The 21053-nt window shown below is 45.5% G+C and overlaps 1 protein-coding gene across 3 annotated transcripts in view; it reads left to right on the forward strand.

The window, feature by feature from the left end:
* IKZF3 (IKAROS family zinc finger 3) overlaps positions 1-21053 on the forward strand; it is a 57926-nt gene that overhangs the window by 6385 nt on the left and 30488 nt on the right. For 2 of the 3 annotated variants that reach the window (XM_035136257.3, XM_035136255.3), the window contains exons 2-3: positions 5695-5748; positions 6811-6924. In XM_035136257.3, the coding sequence (XP_034992148.1) occupies positions 5695-5748; positions 6811-6924 (168 nt within the window). Of the gene's footprint in view, positions 1-3107; positions 3477-5694; positions 5749-6810; positions 6925-21053 lie in introns of those variants that run through there. The other variant, XM_035136258.3, reaches the window with a different exon arrangement.

Here is a 21053-nt window from a genome sequence, read left to right on the forward strand (position 1 = left end):
GGCCTGAGGATGTGGGCAAGGTGCTTCCGGCTCTCCGTCCAACCACTTGCCCTCTCACCCTTGGCCCATCCTCACTTGTTTTTGCAAGTCAGGATGGGGGTGGGGGGCTGACTGGGTGAGTCCAGAGGGTGGTTAGCACATCTTTGCACCAAAGGGGGGGTCCCACCTGCCTTGAAGAAGGTGGTGGTATTCCTGCTGCTGAAAAAGCCTTCACTGGATTCTTGGGTGTTCCACAGCTACCACCCCTATCCATCTCTAACATCCGCTCTTGGGATGTTACCAAGCTTAAAACCATGGAGCCACCTGGGATGAACAAAGACATAGGATTCTTATCTCATTATGCATGATCAAGCTTTCTTTAGCACTTCAGCCCTTGCTTTTCCCCCGCAGGATCTATTGCAGTCATCAGCAGTCGTTATCAGCCATCAACAGGTTTACCACTCCTATCAGCCCATCACCCATTCCCACCCACCCCCACCACCCTCTGAATATACATAAGGGTCTGACTCTTCTGTTTCAAGTGTATCTGAAGAAGTGAGCATGCACACGAAAGCTCATACCAAAATAAAAACTTAGTTGGTCTTTAAGGTGCTACTGAAGGAATTTTTTTATTTTGATCCGCTCTTGGGGTAAAGTTCTTGCAAGGTTGGTGGCGATTCAGCTGCAGGCACTATTGGAGGAAACAGATTATCTGGACCCATTCCACTCTGGATTCAGGTCTGCATTAGGCACAGAATCAGCCCTGGTTACCTTCCTTGAAGGCAAGGCAGGGGAGTGCAGCTGTTGGATCCCTCATCCAGTTTTTATACTATTGACCATGGTATCCTGCGGGCTAGGAGTTGGGGGCACTGTTTTGCAGTGGTTCCGCTCCTACCTGCATGACTGGCCCCAGAGAATAGCATTGGTGGACCACCTGTCTATCTATATCTTGGCAGCTTAACTGCAGGATGCTGCAAGGCAAGAGCCTGTCCCCAATGCCTGAGACAGTTGCCTCACTCTGGCTCATGGGTGGGCCTGGCCCTGGGTCACAGCAGGCTGTTTCTAAAAGTGGGCTTGTGTCATCTAGACCAGGCACATCCAACAGGTAGATCGAGATCTACTCTTAGATCACTAGACGTCTGTGGTAGATCACTGGTAGGCCACTGGCTCCCCCTAAAGAAGCTCAACAACTTTGACTCCCCTAAAAATAAGCTCAACATTTTTGCCCTGCACCCCAAATAAACGGGGCTTTCCTTCTCCCTAAAAAAAGCCCTACAACTTTTACCTGAACCCCTAAAAAATGGGCCTTTCTCCTTCCTAAAAAAAGCTCAAGAATTTTGACCTGAACCTCCAAAAAGGGGGTAGATCACCGTCGGTTTTTAACTCTGTGAGTAGATCACAGTCTCTTGGGAGTTGGCCACCCCTGATCTAGACGTTGCTGGACTACAACACACACACACACACACACACACACACACACACACACACACACACACACACACCACCATTGGTCATGTTGGCTGGGACTGATGGGAACTGTATTCCAACATAATTTGGATGGCTGCAGGTTCTCTCCTCCTGTTGTTGAATGTCAAGGGGCAGTTTTAATCTGATTTTCTAGCAGCTGGTCAGAAAGCAAAAGCAAAAAAAACCCTGAAAACTAAAAGGAAAACACACAGACTGGGTAACAGAACTGCTCTGTCCCCTCACCACCAGATAATTGTGGTGTCAGATCCCAGGAAACAATACTTTCATCTTCAGGAAGAAGAAGAAGAAAAATTAAGGAGTGGTGCATGGCAGTGGTTTGGAAAGGCCTTCTGCTATCAAAGTTCTTCTGCTCGGATGTTGCAGAGGCCCCAAATGTGTTCCATAAACCTTGGCGGTGAAGCAAGGGAAGCGGTTAACACTTTCCTGCCGCTTCATGTGAGCTAAGTTTTGCAGTTATGTAACAGCCGGGACCAAGTTTCTCTCTCTTTTTAAACAGACATCAGATTCTCAGATAAGGAGATCAAAGGCGGGAGAAAGAGAGAAGCAGAGAGACCATTAGAAGATCTGCTTGATTACTCTCCCTCAAAAAGTGGTTTTCAGTCAGTATTCCTCAGCCAGCTTATCAGGGGTTTTGCGATATGTCATGGCAGACAAACGGCTCTGCTCCATTGCTAAACTTTCCCTGCAGTTTTTAGCTAGGCTTGCCAACCAACCAGTAAGTGACAGGCCTTGCTCGCAGTGGTGGCGGTATATATATTCTGCCCCCCACATCCATCCCAAGCCCCCCACCTCAGACCGCTGGACTCCATACTTGGACACGTTCCCCCTAGGCCCTAACCAGTTGTCCAATTTTTAAAAAATCAAATCAAAAGCCAGCAGCTCACAGTCGGAAAGCAGGAATAAGTTTGGTTTATTCCAACTTTGCGCACTCTCTGTTGGCAGAGGGTGACAGGGAGGCCCAGCAGGCCTCTTGGTAACGTTCAAGGTCTGCAGGATTGGTGCAGAACGTTGGTGGCACCCTAAAGGGCAGGCTTAGCACTCTGTGCATCCTGAAACATGCCCCAGAATCCTTTGCAATGCACAGTAGTCCTCCTTCGTAACTAACTGGCAGCGTTGGGAAGCCATATTGGCAATGTGGCCACAACTTGCATGAATGCCATTCAAATCAAAAAACAGTTGCAGTGGTGTAGGGCCTAGGACAGGCTTCCCCAAACTCAGCCCTCCAGATGTTTTGAGACTACAATTCCCACCATCCCTGACCACTGGTCCTGCTAGCTAGGGATCATGGGAGTTGTAGGCCCAAAACATCTGGAGGGGCAAGTTTGAGGAAGCCTGGCCTAGCATATGGGGTGCGAGGAGGGAATTTAAGCCTTCCCCTTCCTCTATGCTCAGCATAGTTCTGATGAAATTGCTCCACCAGCCACTTTTTCCCCAGGGGGAAGGCAGCTAATATACCAAGCCCTGCCTCTCAGGCAAATGCTGGCTGTTTTGGGTTCACCTCCTTTTTTTGCAATGGCTTTTTTTTAAAAAAGCTGTCCTGTTAAATGTGTTACTTTCATGAACCGTGTGGTCTGGCCTTGACTGATGGTGGCGAGGAGACGCTAAAGGAGGAATTCAGGAGGTGTTTTTTTTTTTTTTTGCAGAAGGTGGTTTTGACTTTGAGCTGGGGCGGGGCGGGGAGCTGCTCTAGAGGATAGAAATCATGTGGCAGGCGGTGCCGAGGAGACAGGAGTGTGAACAAAGGGGCTGACAGGAAATGGGTTTCTGTGGGACAGAACAGGAAGGCAGGTGAAGGGGATAAAGGCCTTCAGCGTGAGCAAGTTTATATTTAGTGCAAACAAGGAGGAGTCTTGTGGAACCTCAGAGACTTGACACGTTTACTATGGTAGGAGATATTGGGGACTGCAGTCTCCTTCTTCCAGATGTTTGAAGTCTTCACCCGCAGTTGGCAGGTATCAAGAGAGCTGAAATGGGTGTCGAGAGAGAAATACAAACAGTGTGATCAGAGGGTAAGAAAATGCCAAGCATAGATTCTCTGACTATTTCATTACAGCTGAAGACTGCAATCCTGTACACACGTACCTGTTGCAATCCTAGATACACGTACCTGGACAGGTATAGGGTTGCGCTGTAAATGTATGCCAAATAAGTATAAGCCAGGGCTGGCAGACCTGGTGCCCCTCAGATAATTTGGAATACAATTCCCATCAGCCCCAGCCAGCAGGGCCAATTGCTGGAGATGATGGAGTCCACAAAATCTGGAGGGCACCATGTTACCTAATCCTGGTATGAGCTTTCATTTTAATTGCCATAAATAGGTTTTTGGGGGTATTTTTTGCATTTCACTTCCACCAGGCTTCACTGTTTACATGTGTCCGGTGTTGTTTTTGTGGACGTTCTCCCCAACATGGAGTGCTGGCATCTGTTTTTAATTTATTTATTTTTTGCTGCCCATGGCAGTCATTTTGTGCTGGCACCCATGACACTTTTATCAAGATATGACTCACACAACATCTCATTTACTTATTCAACCCCCCCCCCCAAAAAAGCACTGCATGTTTCTAGTATATACCGTATGAGGTCTGTTCTGGGGGGGAAAACCTAATTGAATGCCACCCATAATTAACACATTTACAATTCCAAAAATAATCTAATTGATTTGAGACTAATTTTAAATTGCCCTGGCACAGAATAAATGAATTAGCACATCTACAACAGAGGAAAAAAGGTTGTGCCTCATCTACAAAAGTATTATTCCGGAGATTTATCTTTAAAGACAGTCTTTCAATAAACCTATTAACTTGATTTCAATAGTAGCTTCTTCAAGGTGAAGTTTTAATTGTTCATGCCAGAGGCCATGACAACTATATATGCCACAGCAACAAATCAACCCAGTAATGGAAAGTTGACATTCCAGACCCTATATCAGGCATGCATAGATTTCAGGGGTGCAGAACCCCCCCTCTTCAATACAAATTAACAGGGCAATCCTCTACTTGTGCTCACTGGGCCTTACTCCCAGCCGCTGGTATAGGATCACAACCTTAATCTTTGTTTCTCTTGGGAAGCAATTTTATCTAGCTCTCTCTCTTTCTGATATTCCTTGTCGTCAAGGTAACACAGCAACTTTTTAAGATAGGCATTAGTATCACTCAAGAGATAGCGAGTAGCTTCTTGAAAAACAAGTTAATTAGCAATGCATTTACACCAATTTTTAACCACTTTGAAATTAAGAGGAATTGCGAGGTTTTCCAGCAATCAGTGCAGTAGCAAATGAATGGAATTGTTGTTTTAATTCTGCTGTTTCACCACTCCTTCTGGAAGGCCACATCCTGAATCTAGGATTTCTCTCCATATGTTTGTATGTATAAATAAACAGGACCGAAATCTTGCACAATGTCTGTATTTGAATGCCTTTCATCTCCCAACAAACATTTATTGATATTATTTGGATATTACTGCTTTATATTTTTAAGGGGGGGGGAATCTCAAAGAAGTTTACAACCTGCATTAAAACATCACATAAAATAATCCAGAATAAAACATTACTGAAGGAAGTCAAATATAAAAGTATAACTTTCAAAGCAACATAATTAACAGAAAACTAAAGCATTATCTTCAAAAATTCAAGAGAAAATATTATGATACTATTGATTGTTATAAAACTCATCAATCTAATAGGAATGTTATGAGATGCCCATGTCTGTTCTTCAGAAATTTGTTGTTTAAGCCAAAGGATTTACAGAAACATATGATTTTAAGGGAAGTTTGAAAGGAGAGAGGCAGAAAGATAGGCTGGAGGCAAGCCTGAGAGGATTTTTTTAAAAAATAAAAGTGATATACAGTAAAGCATAAAACACTACAGGGTTTTTTAAATATTCTTTTCTGACCAAGGCCATTTGCCATGGTCTAATTTTGTAGTTTCCTTGCGGTTTAATAAGGGGTGAGGCAAAGTCATAAGAATGCTTGGACTACATAACCCATGTTCTAAGGAATGAGAGGGTCTTATCTCCATTCTTTATACGCACCTCTTGGCTATTTAATGGATTGTTCAGTTTATTGAAAACACACACACACACACAGAGAGAGAGAGAGGGGGGGGGGGAAGAGTATGTTTTGGACGACATGATTTTGGACCAGATCCCGCCCTTCCAGTCTCCTTGCAGAATTGTCACTTAGTGTTTTACAGTCTTTAGAGATTTAAATTCTTTCTTGGCTTCTTTTCAGATTCACCAGCTGGCATGGACCTCAGCCATTCTCAGGAGCAAAGAGAGCCTACAGGTACTGTGCTGTGATGCCCCTCTCCCATTCCTCCATCCTTAAAAGAGTTCCCAGCCTGGGAACCTGAAGATGATGATGATGATGATTTATTTATACCCCGCCCATCTGGTTGGGTTTCCCCCGCCACTCTGGGCGGCTTCCAACAAATACCAAAATACATGAAAATATCACAGATTAAAAACTTCCTTAGACAGGGCTGCCTTTAGGTGTTTTCTAAATGTCAGGTAGTTGTTTATCTCCTTGACCTCCGATGGAAGGGCGTTCCACAGGGTGGGCGCCACTACTTCCCACATATGACCAAATAAGTACCGTATTGGCCCGAATATAAGGCGCACCCAAATATAAGCCACACCTTTAAAATTGGAGAGGAGGGAAGGGACAAAATACCTGAATATAAGCCGCTCCATTCCTCGCTGCTCCTGGCTGCATACTGGGGTATGTGTGCTGCGTTGCTGGGGCCTTTTCCCTTCCTCGCTGTCTCCCTTCCCGGCCTTGGGGGAGAGGATGGGGGACTACGCCCAGGGCGGGCACTGCTTTGCCGCGCTCCTGGCGCTGTTTGCCCCGCGCTCCTGGCTGCATACCATAAGGTCGCGAATATAAGCTGCACTTTAACTTTTCATGGTCAGAATTTTTGGGGAAAGTGAGGCTTATATTCAGGCCAATACAACATGCAATGAGAAGCTTGATCCAGGATGTCTAACATTCAGTTGGATACTTACGTGTCTGCAATGTGGCCTTAGCCCACAAGATTGATGCCTGAAAATTTGAAGGTTTTTAATGATTTGATGCTAGTGCATTTGAACTATATTACTAACGCTTGCATGTTGGGTTTGTAACCAGAGTTCAAATTTCAACTCATCTTTGCAGAGTCTTGTTAAGGTGGCCTTCTTCTTGCTCAGTCTCAGTTTTCCTAATCTGTAAAATGCAAGCATTGAGAGCATCTTTTGTTGTTACTCAGTGAGCTAAAATGTATTAAAGCGCATTTGAATTGCTGTCTAAATGATTCACCGTCATTATAATTCAGTCATGTATATGTAAATATATTTTAAAAACTCCTTCTAGATGTTCCAGATGTTTTGACTGATGGCAATTCTAACACATCCCATGAAATTGAAAACATGGACAACAGTGAAGACTCAAAGGAATATCAGTTGACGAATGGGGAAGGGAGAGAAGGTAAAGTGGAAACTGGAATTAAAGCTAATAAAACAACATATGCCACCTAGAATTGCCACTATTGATATAGGTAATTCAGGAAGAAGCAGATGTTTTCTTAGACTCCAACTCCCACCAGCCCTCTCATGCATGGCCATTGGTTCACAGATGGTGGGAATGGTAGCTGAACATCTATCCCTGAGTTTATTGAGCCAACTAAAAAAATGGAACCAACTAACCTCCAATTCCCTGACAAAATTCCCATTTTGAAAGTGGCAGCCCCTTTCTCTCTTTCCCTTCTGTATCTGCTGGGATCTGCTGTCTCTCTCCTCTCTGCCACTTGGGTGATGGTGTGTTTGGGGGTGCACAGGCGCAGGCTCAGAGTTCTCTTACCTCTAGATCAGACTTCAAAACCAAGAGGCTCACCCCTGCGCTGAAGTTCATGGGATATGTATTGCCGAGTCTTCCACCCACAAAGGCAGTCTAGAAAAAGTTTCATTCTAGGGTTTGGGTGGTGGGTTAAGTTCCTAATCAGATTCCTCCCCCACAGCAAAAAAAAAAGTGGGGGAAGGAGCAAGTGGGCAGAATCAAGAAGGCATTTATGGGTACAACAACACAGAGACAGGAAAACAAGGTAGGGGGAGCTTTGTCACCAGGTAAGATGAAGAAACGGGGTGGCAAAATGAGACAGAATTCGGATTCATGGAGATCAATCCAGTGTGTCCTTGCAGAGTTCCCATTAACTTCAGTATGGCTTCAGAGGAAGAGAGCATCACAGGAAGCCACTATGTACTAAGTCAGACCGTTGGTTCACCTCGCTTGGTATTGTCTACTTGGTATTGTCTGACTGGCACTGGCTCTCAATGTTTCAGGCAGGAGCATTTCCCATCCCTACCTAGAGATGCTGAGTATTGAACCTGGGACCTTCTGCGTGCAAAGTGGAAACTCTGCCATTGAGCTACTAACCAAGTGGGAGGGGGTGCACCAAAATGTATTGGGCTACCTCTGAGACATAAGCCTAATTCTGGACTGTACCACTTTAGGCTGTGAGTGGTAGCAGAGAGCTAACATGACAGAAAAGTTGCCCTTTGAGGAGCAGAATTCTAGCCTAGCCTTTTTCCTGTGGAAGTGGTACAGCCTCAACTGCAACCAGTTGAGTGAGAACTAGCCCAGGGTTTCTGTAGCTATATAAAAAAGGGATTTCAACAAATGTTGCTTTTCTCACCCTTGCATATGATAAGCTGCAACTGCTGAAATCCTGCTTCTGCATGCCTCTTACAGCCACATGGAGGGCAGGAGGTCTGTCCTTCTTTCTGTCTGGTCATCTTGACAGCCAACCTAGCAGTTCGAAAGCACGCCAGTGCAAATAGATAAATAGGTACCGCTATGGCGAGAAGGTAAACGGCATTTCCGTGCGCTCTGGTTTCCGTCACGGTGTCCCGTTGCGCCAGAAGCAGTTTAGTCATGCTGGCCACATGACCTAGAAAGCTGTCTGTGGACAAACACTGGCTCCCTTGGCCTGAAAGCGAGATGAGCACCGCAACCCCATAGTCATCTTTGACTGGACTTAACCATCCAGGGGTCCTTTATCCTTACCTTAACTTGACAGAGGGGGGAACATATATGGCCTGCCATTGTCCCCCACCTTCTCAGTGCAGCCTTTTAGCAATCCCCAATACCAGACAAACCTTTCTTTTTCTTTTTTTCTTTTGCACTAACAGAAGTTAGTCCGGAAACGTTGCCTTTATCTCTGTTGTATCTGTGGAGTTAGCAGGACTGCAACTGTCTGCACCAAGTGCAGAGATAAGCGGCTAAGGAGATAATCAGGAAGATCGTGAACTTCCCCTTTAAGTCCTCCCATGGCAGTGGCTCTGAGTGACATCACCTGCCTTACCAGAAATAGGGTTTGAGCTAAAAAGGGAATAAAAGTTCTGTTTTGTTTCATAGAATATACTATCGGGAACAAAAGGCCAACCCATATTTTATATAAATCTGCTCTTGGGCATTTAGCAGTGCACAGAATTGGGAGTGCATTCCCACGACAGTTAACCGTGCCTAGTGATGCTCACACATGCAGAAACAGCAATTCTGGATTTGCGTGTGGAGACCCTTTAACCTGGCCTAGAAATAAATTCAAACAGGACTCAAATTTTGGTTTGGTTTTTGGCAGAATTTAAGCCACAACTTTATTGATTACAAATCAAGTGAGTGGTTGCATAGGCTCTGGTTCGGCTAGCTTCCTGCAGCACTGCAGGCCGCGCTGACTCAGGGCAGCAGCCATAAGTCAGCCTTGCGTGAACATCTGGGACAGAGGCAGGCAGGGTGTCTGCCACGCTCCCCCCAGATGAGCCCTGAACTCAGGCTCAGGGCACAACCCCACTCGGGGAAGACCAACCATTCCACGAGTCCTTGGATTCCTTTTAAAGGAATACCCACCGCATAGGGATGGCTAGGCATCCTGCCACCCCTATCAACAAGAACCAGAGCCTATCCACCAACCTTACAAGTTGTGGCGAAACCCAAGTGGCACCAGCCAATCAGCCAAGTGGGGAAAATTCCTGCCATGCCCCTATCACAATGACAGGCGACACACGACAGCATACCGTGTTTCTCATATTATAAGACATGTCTTATATTTATTTTTTCCTCAAAAAAACACACTGTGGCTTATTTTCAAGGGATGTCTTATTTTTTTCCTCCTCCTCCTGCCACGGCCGGCATTGCTGCTGCGCCTATCACTATGTCTTATTTTCGGGGTATGGCTTATATTCCTTGAATGCTTAAAAATCCTGCTATGGCTTATTTTATGGGTATGTCTTAAAATATGAGAAACAGGGTAGCAAGGTCAAGCGCAAGCTCTAAATATAGGGAGACGTGGGCGGGTGTTCCCACCCCAACACCTCTTGTTAGGGAGGACTCGATTACAGTGGTACCTCGGTTTATGAACACAATTGGTTCCGGAAGTCTGTTCATAAACTGAAGCGTTCATAAACTGAAGCGAACTTTCCCATTGAAAGTAATGGAAAGTGGATTAATCTGTTCCAGACGGTCCGCGGAGTACTTAAACTGAAGCGTTCATAAACTGAAGCGAACTTTCCCATTGAAAGTAATGGAAAGTGGATTAATCTGTTCCAGACGGGTCTGCAGAGTACTCAACCTGAAGCGTACTTAACCCGAAGCATGGGTGTAATTGGTTCTGGAAGTCTGTTCATAAACTGAAGTGTTCATAAACTGAAGCGAACTTTCCCATTGAAAGTAATGGAAAGTGAATTAATCCGTTCCAGATGGGTCCACGGCGCTCATAAACCGAAAATTCGTAAACCGAGGTGTTCATAAACCAAGGTTCCACTGTAAATGGGGGGAGGGAAATACGTGAATGCATTTTGACAAGGGCAGTGTTGTGTGGGTGCCACAGGAGCAGCACAGAGTCTACAATCCACAGCTGTGTAGAGGTGCCCATGGCCTGCTTACAGGAGCAGTGCAAACATTAGGCGGGTACTTTCACAGAGGCCAAAATGGTCCTTCTCTGCAAAAGAACTGCCACTTCTGAACTCTGTCATGGGATGACCCCTGATCTTCCGGACACTTCTGAACTTTTATCCCAGGATAGTTACTGGTCTTGTGCTTTCCTTGTGCCAGCAAAGACAAGTTAGTCTATACCAGCTAAAATCCGCTCTTCTGCACAACTGTTAAAGGTGCAGGAGCCCTCGTCCTCTTCTCCACCACAGCTGCCACTGGACATTTTACTCTCTGAGAGCTTTTAAGCTGCAGGGTTCAGGAACTCCTTACCTCCTATATATATTTGCATGTATAGGTATGTCCCATTTTCAAATTTGGATTCCCAGCTAGTGAAGTTACGAACTCCTGAATTAGAGGTTTGTCGGTGCTGTAAGTTAGTTCATTTGTATTTGTGCAAAATAGGGAAAGGCGTGGTGCTCAAGATACCTTGGACCTTTAAGCTGGTAGGCATGCTGCGGTTTTGTTTTATGGGTGTCTGTGAAAAGAGCAAGAGAAAAGGCAGGAGCAGAATGGGAGCATTTGCCCAAAGCTCTCTTGGTTGAGGTTCCAGCCGCCTTCGCCTTAGACATGTGGCTGTGCTAGAAAAGGAAGTGCTGTGTTTTTTTATTATTATCAGAATATCGCATCTCTTGCCTCGTCCTGCTACTGGGACAAAATTGGGAGGGGGAGAGGCGTATCTAGCAACTTCAGCAAGTCCTTTTCTGCAGAGGCTCATTTAACAGGGGATTTCATAAAGGATTTTAAAAACACACACGACTGTGGAACTTGAAACTTACTGTATTGGCAGCGTCTTCCTTTGATTGTGGTTTCTGATTTGAAACTCACAAGTCAGGCAGGGCTCTGTGAATTCTCTGTGTTTTCTTCCTTTGTTTTATTAACTAACGTGCCTAGGAGTTGTTATGCCATGCATAAAATTATGCAGAGCATTAACTCTTTGCCCATGTATATAGGCAGCTATTTTTCTCCAAGCACTTTAAAGGCCCTCCTTTCACAGTGGGGGATTGGGGCGGGAGCGAGAGAGAGATTTGTTTAATGAATTTTGCCCGATTTTTGTTGCTTTCTGAACACTGAAGCGTGGCCCTTAAAGAAGGCGAGGCATCTGAATTTGGGAAGCTGCATTTTGCTAGCCCAGTCCAGCCCATATTGTCTATTATGGTGAGCGGCAGCTTTCCAAAATCTCATGCAGAAGTCCTTCCCAGCTCTGTTACCTGGGATTAATGTATTGTATAAAGAGAAGCTGGAGATGGAACAGAGCTCCAGACGCTCTCCATGCACTCTTTATTAGAGTTCCCTAACCTTTCCACCTAGAATAATTCTTTGGATGGAAGTACTGATGGTATTAATAGGCTTGTGCTGTGTTTTTCAAGCTACATTTCCAAGAATCCTAGGGTTCCTCATAGGCTTATCAGAGAACCTCACCAACAGATCCAGTAATGGGAGACAAATTTCTATGGAAGGCAGCTTACCAGCCACTGCTACCGCCACTACCAGCACCATTTATATTTCAAATGTCTGGGGATATTCTGGAGTACATTTGGGGTTCTCGTGCGGCAGCAATTAGTCCCAGTGGGCCTTGGACGCCTGAACCCAACTTGTACTGAGAACGTGACCCAGAACCCTCCACAGCATTCAAGGATTCGTCAGCAGACAACTTCATCTGGAGTGGATTCTCTGGAGGTGCAGAATTTGAAAACCAGTGCTAGTATAGGTCGCATTTTCTGAGACAAAATCGCTTCCGGTGCCTTCAAACTAGGCAGTTCTTCTCAGTTTCCCCCCATTTTTCAAACATTAAGCTGAGTTCTCCACGTTCCCCAATCACTCGCAAGTTGATTTTTATTTTCTTTCTTTCTTTCTTTTTTAAAAAAGATTCTCATGAAGATTCATCAGCATTTTAGTGTGGGGTTCTGCTCATACGCACATTGATGTATGAAGCTTTGCCTAATACAATACAATTTTAACCTTCTTTAAATGTTATATATGCATTCTGTGCACGCTTTAGCCAGTCTAGGCATTTCAGTACATATTCCTTGGTTGGGGAACTGCATTGCCAAATTTGTAAAAGCACCCATTTCAAATAATGACTTTGTTTCAGTTCACGTATTGTTTCAGGAAGTGCGAATTGGGTAGATTTGCCTTTTCAGGGCGAATTGCACTAGGTTTCTCCCCCATCCCTACTTTAGACCTTCCACAATGGAAGCATAAATTCTTGATATTTGAATATCTTTTCTTTACCCCCCCCCAAAAAATCTAGTTTGCTAATTTATTAATTTGTCCCTCCCCTGTTTTTTATTTTCTTTTAAGAGAGGCCAGCTTTTTGGCAATAAGCCTTCGTGCTTGCCAAGGAATTCGGAAAGTTTGGTTGGTATTTTTAGTAAGTGAAATTTCCACCAGGTGTTCACCGTCTGTCTGGGTTCATTGAGGCATCACCCTAGAAATGAGTTATTTAAATGAAAAACAAGACAAGATCCAAAGTCATCCCCCTCTGCACCCATGTCTCAGTTGTTGTTGTTGTTGTTGTTGTTGTTGTTGTTGTTGTTGTTGTTGATCAATTTATCACCCACACTTCACCAGGAGGTCCAAGGATAAGTTACAACAGTTTAAAATTCAGAATTAAAAACAGTCAAAACAAATTATATTCGCAGGAATCAGTTAAGTCCTGAAAATACGGTACATACATTAGGTGTCAAAAGCCAGGGTAAAGAGGTCTGTCTTCAGCATATGATGGAAACTGCATAATACAGAGGGAATTCAGCAACCTAGGACAGAGCTTTCCAAACTGTGTGTTGCAGTGTTTAAGTGTGTCGCGTTCCTCTCGGAGCTGGAAATAGGTTCATTTAACCTCTGGTCTGCTAGTAAAACTGAATTACTGTGTCGTGAAATGATGCATGCCTAAAAAGTGTGTCGCCACCATGAAAAACTCTGACCTAGGAGCTGACATAAAGGATTCCCTCTCCTAGACTACCCCGGCTAAATTTCTGAGGGTGGCGGAATGACTAATCTACTGATCTTAACACCCAAGAAAGTCTGTAGGGAAGGAAGCGATCTTTCAGGTATTTGGGTCTCACCCCGTTTAGGGTTTTAAACACCTTGAATTGTGCTCAGAAATGAACTGGAAATTGCCCACTCCCTGTTAATCCTGCCCACTCATTGTTCTCTCTCACCATAAGCCGCATAACTCCCCAACCTTCAGCATGTGCCCCATCTTCCACCATGTCAATTTCCCCTCAGGGGACGGAGAGTGGGAATTACACATTAACCACCCACACCTAGTGTGGATGTACCCTTTGCCTTGGGGAAAGCTTGAGGGGGCATGAACAAGACGGGGGCCTGAGTCACACTCTTGTCACAACAGCATAGGTAATGTTTTCCTCTGGTTTTTTCCTTCCTACACTGCTCCACCCGTAACAGTTATGTGTCAGAGCTCCATGAGTGGAAGGAATGACACGGTTTTTCAAACGCTGACATTAGCGTGGAGTGGAGTGGGAAGGAACCCCGGAGAAGTGACTTCTGCCTTGCTCTACCAATGTATGAATCAGCCCTGAGCATGTGGTTACAAATCCTAACTTTAAGCCTCCCCTCCACAGCCGCATGTACACACAAGCAGGCAGGGGCGGTTGGATGGGGTCATAGAAGCACTGGCGGCCTTCCTCCATTGTTCATCTTCCCTCCTTTTTAGTGACTGGTTTTACCCAGGAGTTGGGAGTGGGAACAGCTTGAACGATTCATGCTATGGAGTGATGAGTCAAACAGAGATTCTTAACCAGCTGTAGAAAGGTGGCCAGCAGTGCCACATTCCCCTCCAGTTTTCTCAGCCTGTCTCCTGTGGATGGAGTGGGCTGAGGGAGGAAATTCGGTTCTCTAGATTGTGGTCTCAGTGTGTAAATGCTGTGATGCCTTTGAAGCCTTCGACCAACCACGAATCCCTAGCTGTTGCTGAATCACAGTTCCCAGCAGGGGCAAAACAAGGCTTTATTTCACCCAGGTCAAAGACCCACCCCACACATTTTTGTACACAACACAGACTGGGAGCCTCAAGGGCGCTGGAGGCCTTACCTGGGGCAAAAAAAAAATGGATAGCACCCCCCCCCCAGTAGCTATGGCACTGACTTCCGTCATCCCTGATCATGCTGGTTAGGAATGATGGATGTCATTGTCCAGATATAAATGGAATGAGACAGAACCATCCTAGTGACTTTTGTTAAAAAATGGAAATTGGAAAGATGAGGAGCAGATACAAGTAGCTGTTAAGAAGAGAGATGATGAGAGATAGAGACAGGCAGGCAGCAGTTCCTCTGTCTTTGTCGGTGCAATTTTAAACACATCTATTTGGCAGCTCCGTCCCAGCTCCTGCCAACCTAGCAGTTCGAAAGTACGTCAAAGTGCAAGTAGATAAATAGGTACCGCTCCAGCAGGAAGGTAAACGCCATTTCTGTATGCTGCTCTGGTTCACCAGAAGCAGCTTTGTCATGCTGGCCACATGACCTGGAAGCTGTACGCTGGCTACGCGAGATGAGCGCCGCAATCCCAGAGTCGGTCACGACTAGACCTAATGGTCAGGGGTCCCTTTACCTTTATCTTTATTTGGCAGCAAGGATCTCTGATTCCAATAGGACTTAGCACTATTTAAGTGTGCTTAGAATTGCAGCCTCACAATGCAATCCTCTGCTGGCTGGGAAGGGCTGTAGCTCAGCAGTAGAGTATCTGCTTTGCATGCAGAATATCCCAGCTTCAGTCCCCAGCATCTGCAGGTAGAGTTGGGAGAATCCCTTGCCTGCTGCCAGTCAGTGTAGACTGGAGTAGCTAACATGGTGTATTGCAGATGATGTTAGACTCCAACTCCTATCATCCCTGACTGTGTTTGCTGAGTACGATGGGATACAGAGTCCAGCAACGCTTGGAGGGCACCGCTTTGCTACCTCTGGTGTAGACAATACTGAGCTAGATGGACCAGTGGTTTGACGTAGAATAAAGCAGCTTCCAGTGTCCCTTTGTCTACACAGAAGTAAATCCTATTGAATTGTGTGACGCTTCTTACTGAGTAAATTAATATATAGGGAAAGGTGTGGTTTCTGTCCCCTCCAGCTTCCTTGGCCTGTTGGGGAGGGAATATTTGGAATTCTCAATAGGCAGAGCTCTCTTGGTGAGCTTAACAGGGATGCCCAAACTTTTTTCAAAGAGGGCCAGATTTGATGAAGTGAACATGCATGCAGGCTGACCAGAGTTATTGACCTTTTTTTTAGGATTGAAGTTGTTGAGCTTTTTCAGGGATTTTACCCCCAGGAAAACTACCACAGGGGATTAATAAACTGCCACAGAGATTTAACCGATTGGCAGATTAGGCCCCCGAAACGGACTTTAGACGTGCCTGGCTTGACCCATAGCCAGGCGCAAGTGAAAGGCTTTCAAATCAAGTATTGCTTTTTCAAGACAAATATAAGCCTCCCTGAGCAAGGCTGGGCTATTCTCTCTTCCCTTTACCTCCTGCCAGTGAGGTAATGCTATTGCTTGTCACCGAACTGCTCTTTTCTCACAGCTTCTGCTTTCTGCCCCTTCTGCATGTTGGTCTGCATGTTTCCCGTCATGCTTTTTTAGAAAGCACCTACATGCAAACTGAAAAATCGCTCAAGCTTTTGCTTGGGGGAACCTTCAAGCACTAGAGCATGGCGGGGGCTTCAGTCAGGAGAGCTCAGGTGCATCCTTTCAGTTCCTTATCAAAAGTGAATCAGAGGCAGAGAGATGCACTATGCAAATGCAGATGGCCTGAAGGAAAAGCAAAAGGCGGGTATTTTTTCCTTAGGAGGAGTTTCAATAAGAATCTTGCAAAGAGGTTCCCACAGGCAGAATCCCATAGTAGGTGAGTTGTATTGTCCATGTCTCAACTTCCCCAACCAGGGCCAGCCTTTTGCACAGTCAGTTTCCTTGGGATTGGAGAGTGCTGTGGACTTGTGTAGTGTGATTTTGTAACTAGGGATGCCAGAGAATTCATTTCGCATTTAAAGGCAAACCTATCTAATTTGCTATTTCCAAAACAGTACAATCCAAACAGAGCCACTCTTTGAAATTTGCACTTCTCTGATGTTTTTGCATATGCAGCTCTTCAGCCAAGAAATGTGTGCAAAAATGCATATGCATCATTAAAATGTATACATTAGAGAAAATAATATACAGAAATGTGTTACTTTAGGGGAAATTGCTTTGCAAAAATATGTATACAAATGTGTGCGCGCTCGGATACATTCACAGCAAAATGCCGATGACTTTTCCTGAGGACTGATGTGGAAATGTGGAGAATGGAACTTAAGGTTGGAGAAACCAGAAACCAGAGAAACAGAAACTGGCAGATTTTCCCACCCTTATTTATGACGTCTGCTTATTTGCATTGTACAAACTGGGAGGAAGGCAAGCACCCAGGTGCCCAGTGCTGGTCTGTATGGTTTCTAAAAACCAATAGCTTAGTCCTTTTCTTCTCAAGGCTCCTTCTTATCAGCCAGCTGCAAAAACTTCTTTCTCCTTCACTGGTTATGTCCAACTGCCAAGATCCTTCTCCTTTGGCCTCACCCATGAAGATGCTCCTCTTGCAGACACATACGATTAGTAAACTCTACCCATACAAAAACCTCAAGAGGTAGTCACTGTGCGTATCCAGTGAGGATGTTTGAAACCATATTCTGCAATCAAAGCATATCTTCAGAAGCTGATACATTCACTCCCCACACTACTTTTCTCAAACCATAGAGCTGGGGGCAGACAGAAGATAGGTTGGGGTTTACTGGTAGATCTCTTGTGTGGTTTGCAGTACACTGGCAAAGACTTTCTGACTCGGGGGTCGGCAAAGTTTTTGTGGCTTGGGTCAGTTCACGGTCCCGCAGATGCCACGGTGGGCCGGAGTGCGCATGCACGCATGTACAAACACTATTTCTGGCACTCCTTCTGGCACGGAGGAGGCGTGTGCAGCTTCCCATTGGCTGCAGGAGCTTCCTGCAGCCAATGGGAAGCCAGCCAGCATTGCGGAAGGTGGTCCCCGTTCTGCTCCGCGATGGTTTAGCGTGGCGCACGGGAGCCAACCGAGTGAGCGGTGGGGATCCCCGAGCAGGCGGCAGGGGTCCATGGGCCAGTTAAACGACCCCCATGGGCCGCTTGTGGCCCATGGGCCTCAGGTTGCCGACCCCTGTTCTGACTCCTAGTTGTTCAACAATAGGAAGAAGAAAACGTTTCCATCTAAACTGGGCTGCTGAAATGAAGAAAGCTTGGGTGGACAGGACTGGGCTTTTGTATTAAATGATCATTTAATGCAAAAGTCCACTCCTGGCTGCCCGAGCTTTCTTCAACAAGCTCAACATACCAGCTGTCCTGCATGTGCATTTATTATAGAGTCCCTCAAATTTCATCTGAATGCCTCACGCTTTGTTAGTGCTACAGAAAGGCAATGAATGGTAAACTCCACAATTGTTACTAAGACTCATAGCTGCCAAGTCTCCTGTTTTTCGCGGGAAACCCCCATATTTTAAACCGTTTCCCTCTGGCAGCCCGGATTGGAAAAAATCCTGTAAATCCCCCGGATTTCCTACCTGCCAGGGAGGCTCCATTTTGGGTGCTGGCGTCGCCCGATTTCCAGTGCCCAGACATGGGTAGCGGGGCACCGGAAGTCACTTCTATGCATGTTGCGTAGAAGCGACTTCCGGTGCCGCACTACCCATGTCTGGGCACCGGAAATCGGGCGGCGCCGGAACCGGAAGTTGCTTCTACGCATGTCCAGACATGCGTAGAAGTGACTTCCGGTTCCGGCGCCACTGCTGATCCCGCATTTTTCAGCGGGAGACTTGGCAACTATGCTAAGACTGTGATCCTATTTCCACTTACATGGGAGTGTGCCCTATTGAATGAACACAGTGGAACTTACCAGCAAGTAAACATGCATAGGATTTTGCTTCCTGCATTTGTTTCAAGACAATTGTGGTGATGGATGCACTGCATCATACTCCCAGCTGCTTCCAAAGTAGTCAGTTCCCTGGTAGTGGCCATGTGCAACTCTTAAGCAGGTATCCTTTGGCCCTCCAGATGCTGTTGAATTACAATTTCCACCATCCCTGGCCATTGGTACCGTAAGCCTTGGTGGGCCTGATAGGAACTATAGTTCAGCAGCATCTAGAGCAGGCATCCCCAAACTTCGGCCCTCCAGATGTTTTGGACTACAATTCCCATCTTCCCCAACCACTGGTCCTGTTAGCTAGGAATCATGGGAGTTGTAGGCCAAAACATCTGGAGGGCTGCAGTTTGGGGATGCTTGATCTAGAGGTTCACAACTTCTCCATACTTGCCTTATGTGGGAATGATCCTATGAGCCAATAGATTCTACGGGCTTCTCCAGATGACCTATTTACGGAGCTTCCACTGTGATTTGTGTTCTAGGCAGGGTTCTCAAAAATCCAAAGCAGTCCAATGAGGACCGAGCGTGCACAGAAAAATAGGGAGGGGAATGGAAAACTGGGAGGGAAAGAAAAGCAACGATTGGGAACCTGAACAGACAGACTTCACACTGCAGCATCATTTTTTTTGCAGGTCTCAGTTGCATAGACTCATCGTGGCTTGCAATGGGAAGGGCTACGTGTAACTCTTCGCTGGGGGGGGGGATTAAATTCCATTCCTAGATAAGTTGGACTGTGCTCATGTATATATTATGCAAATTGAATTTGCACGACTTATTTCGTGTAGTTCTGCATTGTTTACTATTTTTTGCTTAACTCATTCTGCTGGCCATAGAGCGAGAAGCGGGCTTTCCCTTACCTACAGAAATATTACCTTCACAGCTACAGCGTGATGCTGTTTTTAAATGAAGCGTGAGGTGTTTCAGGGCAACTCATCCATTATAAACAAATGTGCTCAATGAAGTCTCAGTGTTGAGGCTTTAAAAAAAGAAAAATGACAAGCAGCCTCAGGAGAAGGTGGGAGGGAGGGCTTTCCCTGTTGACAATTTTCTGGCTCAAACCCTGCGCACGAGTTGATTTCCCTTCTTCAGAGTACACATGCATCAGTTCTGAGAGGGGAAGCAGGCATCTTGAGGTGATTTTGGAATGGAAAAATAGCTGGCAGAGGAAGAGTTAAGCACCATACACATGTACACATACTCCCACCAGCACTCCTATTGGTCCATGTCTGTCAGTGCCAGACTTATGTATAAGCTAAACAGGCTATATCTTAGGGCCCCACTCTCTTGTGGGCCCCCAAAAAGTAAAAGGAAAAAAACCTGGATGTACATTTCCAAAATATAAGATAAAAAAAACAAATAAAATAAAAGCTACATACAGCAACAGTGTTTTGTTTTGTGTTGTGTAGGCTCCTATTAGGTCCATAATTTACCATATAGCAGGCATCCCCAAACTGCGGCCCTCCAGATGTTTTGGCCTACAACTCCCATGATTCCTAGCTAAGAGGACCGGTGGTCAGGGATGATGGAGATTGTAGTCCAAAACATCTGGAGGGCCGAAGTTTGGGGATGCCTGCCATATAGCATATATTCAACAACAAAAACAGCGACAATTTGTTGTTGACAAAGGACAGCTGGACATATAAAGGACCTCATTACCTTCAATAGCTTAGGGCCTCATCAAACCTAAATCCGGCCCTGTGATAAATTGCAAATTCCATTCCTGGTGCCTGGATCATTTTGCTTCTGTATGTCCTCTAGTTGAAACAAACAAGACTCAAACAGGCCTAATTCTGAAGTGCTCTATGGAGCCTTCCCCCAGTATTTTTAGGGCCATGTGATGAAAAGCCAGCACACAGAAGTAGCCTCCATCCCTTCGTCCCAGGTGGAATTGCATGGTTCTGTACAATGGGTTGCTGCTTAAAGACTTTCTAATGCCACAAACAGCTGCCTTTGGAGTTTCTAGCAGTTCATTGAGCCGGGTGTTTTCTTGCTCCTGCAGCTGCTCAGAAATCCAGAACATTTCCTGGCATCAGGTGAGCACAGAAGTGGCTCCAGGATGACAGCTTATAAGACAGTGATATGGATTGATCTGTGGGTGGAAGAAATATTAGAATTAAGCGTCAAGGAAACAGTGATGCTAAAAATGAAATACTCCTGAGACTTCTGATCTTACCTGGGAGCCATCTCTTGAGTTGCTGGGTCTTGAATGGATCTTGTCTTCATGTTGTTTCTCTTCTCTGCCCTCCCTTCATCTCTATCTCGCTCCTATTTTTCCTTCTCTTTTTCTGGTTTCCCTATTTTCTTCATACTGTGAGCAGTTGTGAATGAGGTGGGCAGTGGGGAATTGAAAGAGGGTGGGCATTAAAAATGGTTTCCACTGGTGTAAATCAGGGGTGGGAAAACTGCTTTTCCAGATTATCGGACTCCAGTTCCCATCATCACAGACTGTTGAATGTGCTGGCTGGGTGGGGCTGGTGAGAACTAAAGACCAACAAAATTCCCGCCCCTGGTCTAAATGGCTTATAACCTATAATTGTTTGAATTCAATCTGCCTGCCCCCCCTCCACCCCCAAAAGAAGTTTTAAGATCCAGAAAAGGCAAAAAAGAAAACTGGGGGGGGGGAAAACCATTTTGCATTATTTTTGTCTGTAATGGGAAAAAGCATGGCTAACTTCTTTCTATGGATTCTCAATTTTTATCAAAC

Source organism: Zootoca vivipara, chromosome 12, assembly GCF_965207765.1.
Source record: "Zootoca vivipara chromosome 12, rZooViv2.hap1.1, whole genome shotgun sequence".
Taxonomy (NCBI): domain Eukaryota; kingdom Metazoa; phylum Chordata; class Lepidosauria; order Squamata; family Lacertidae; genus Zootoca; species Zootoca vivipara.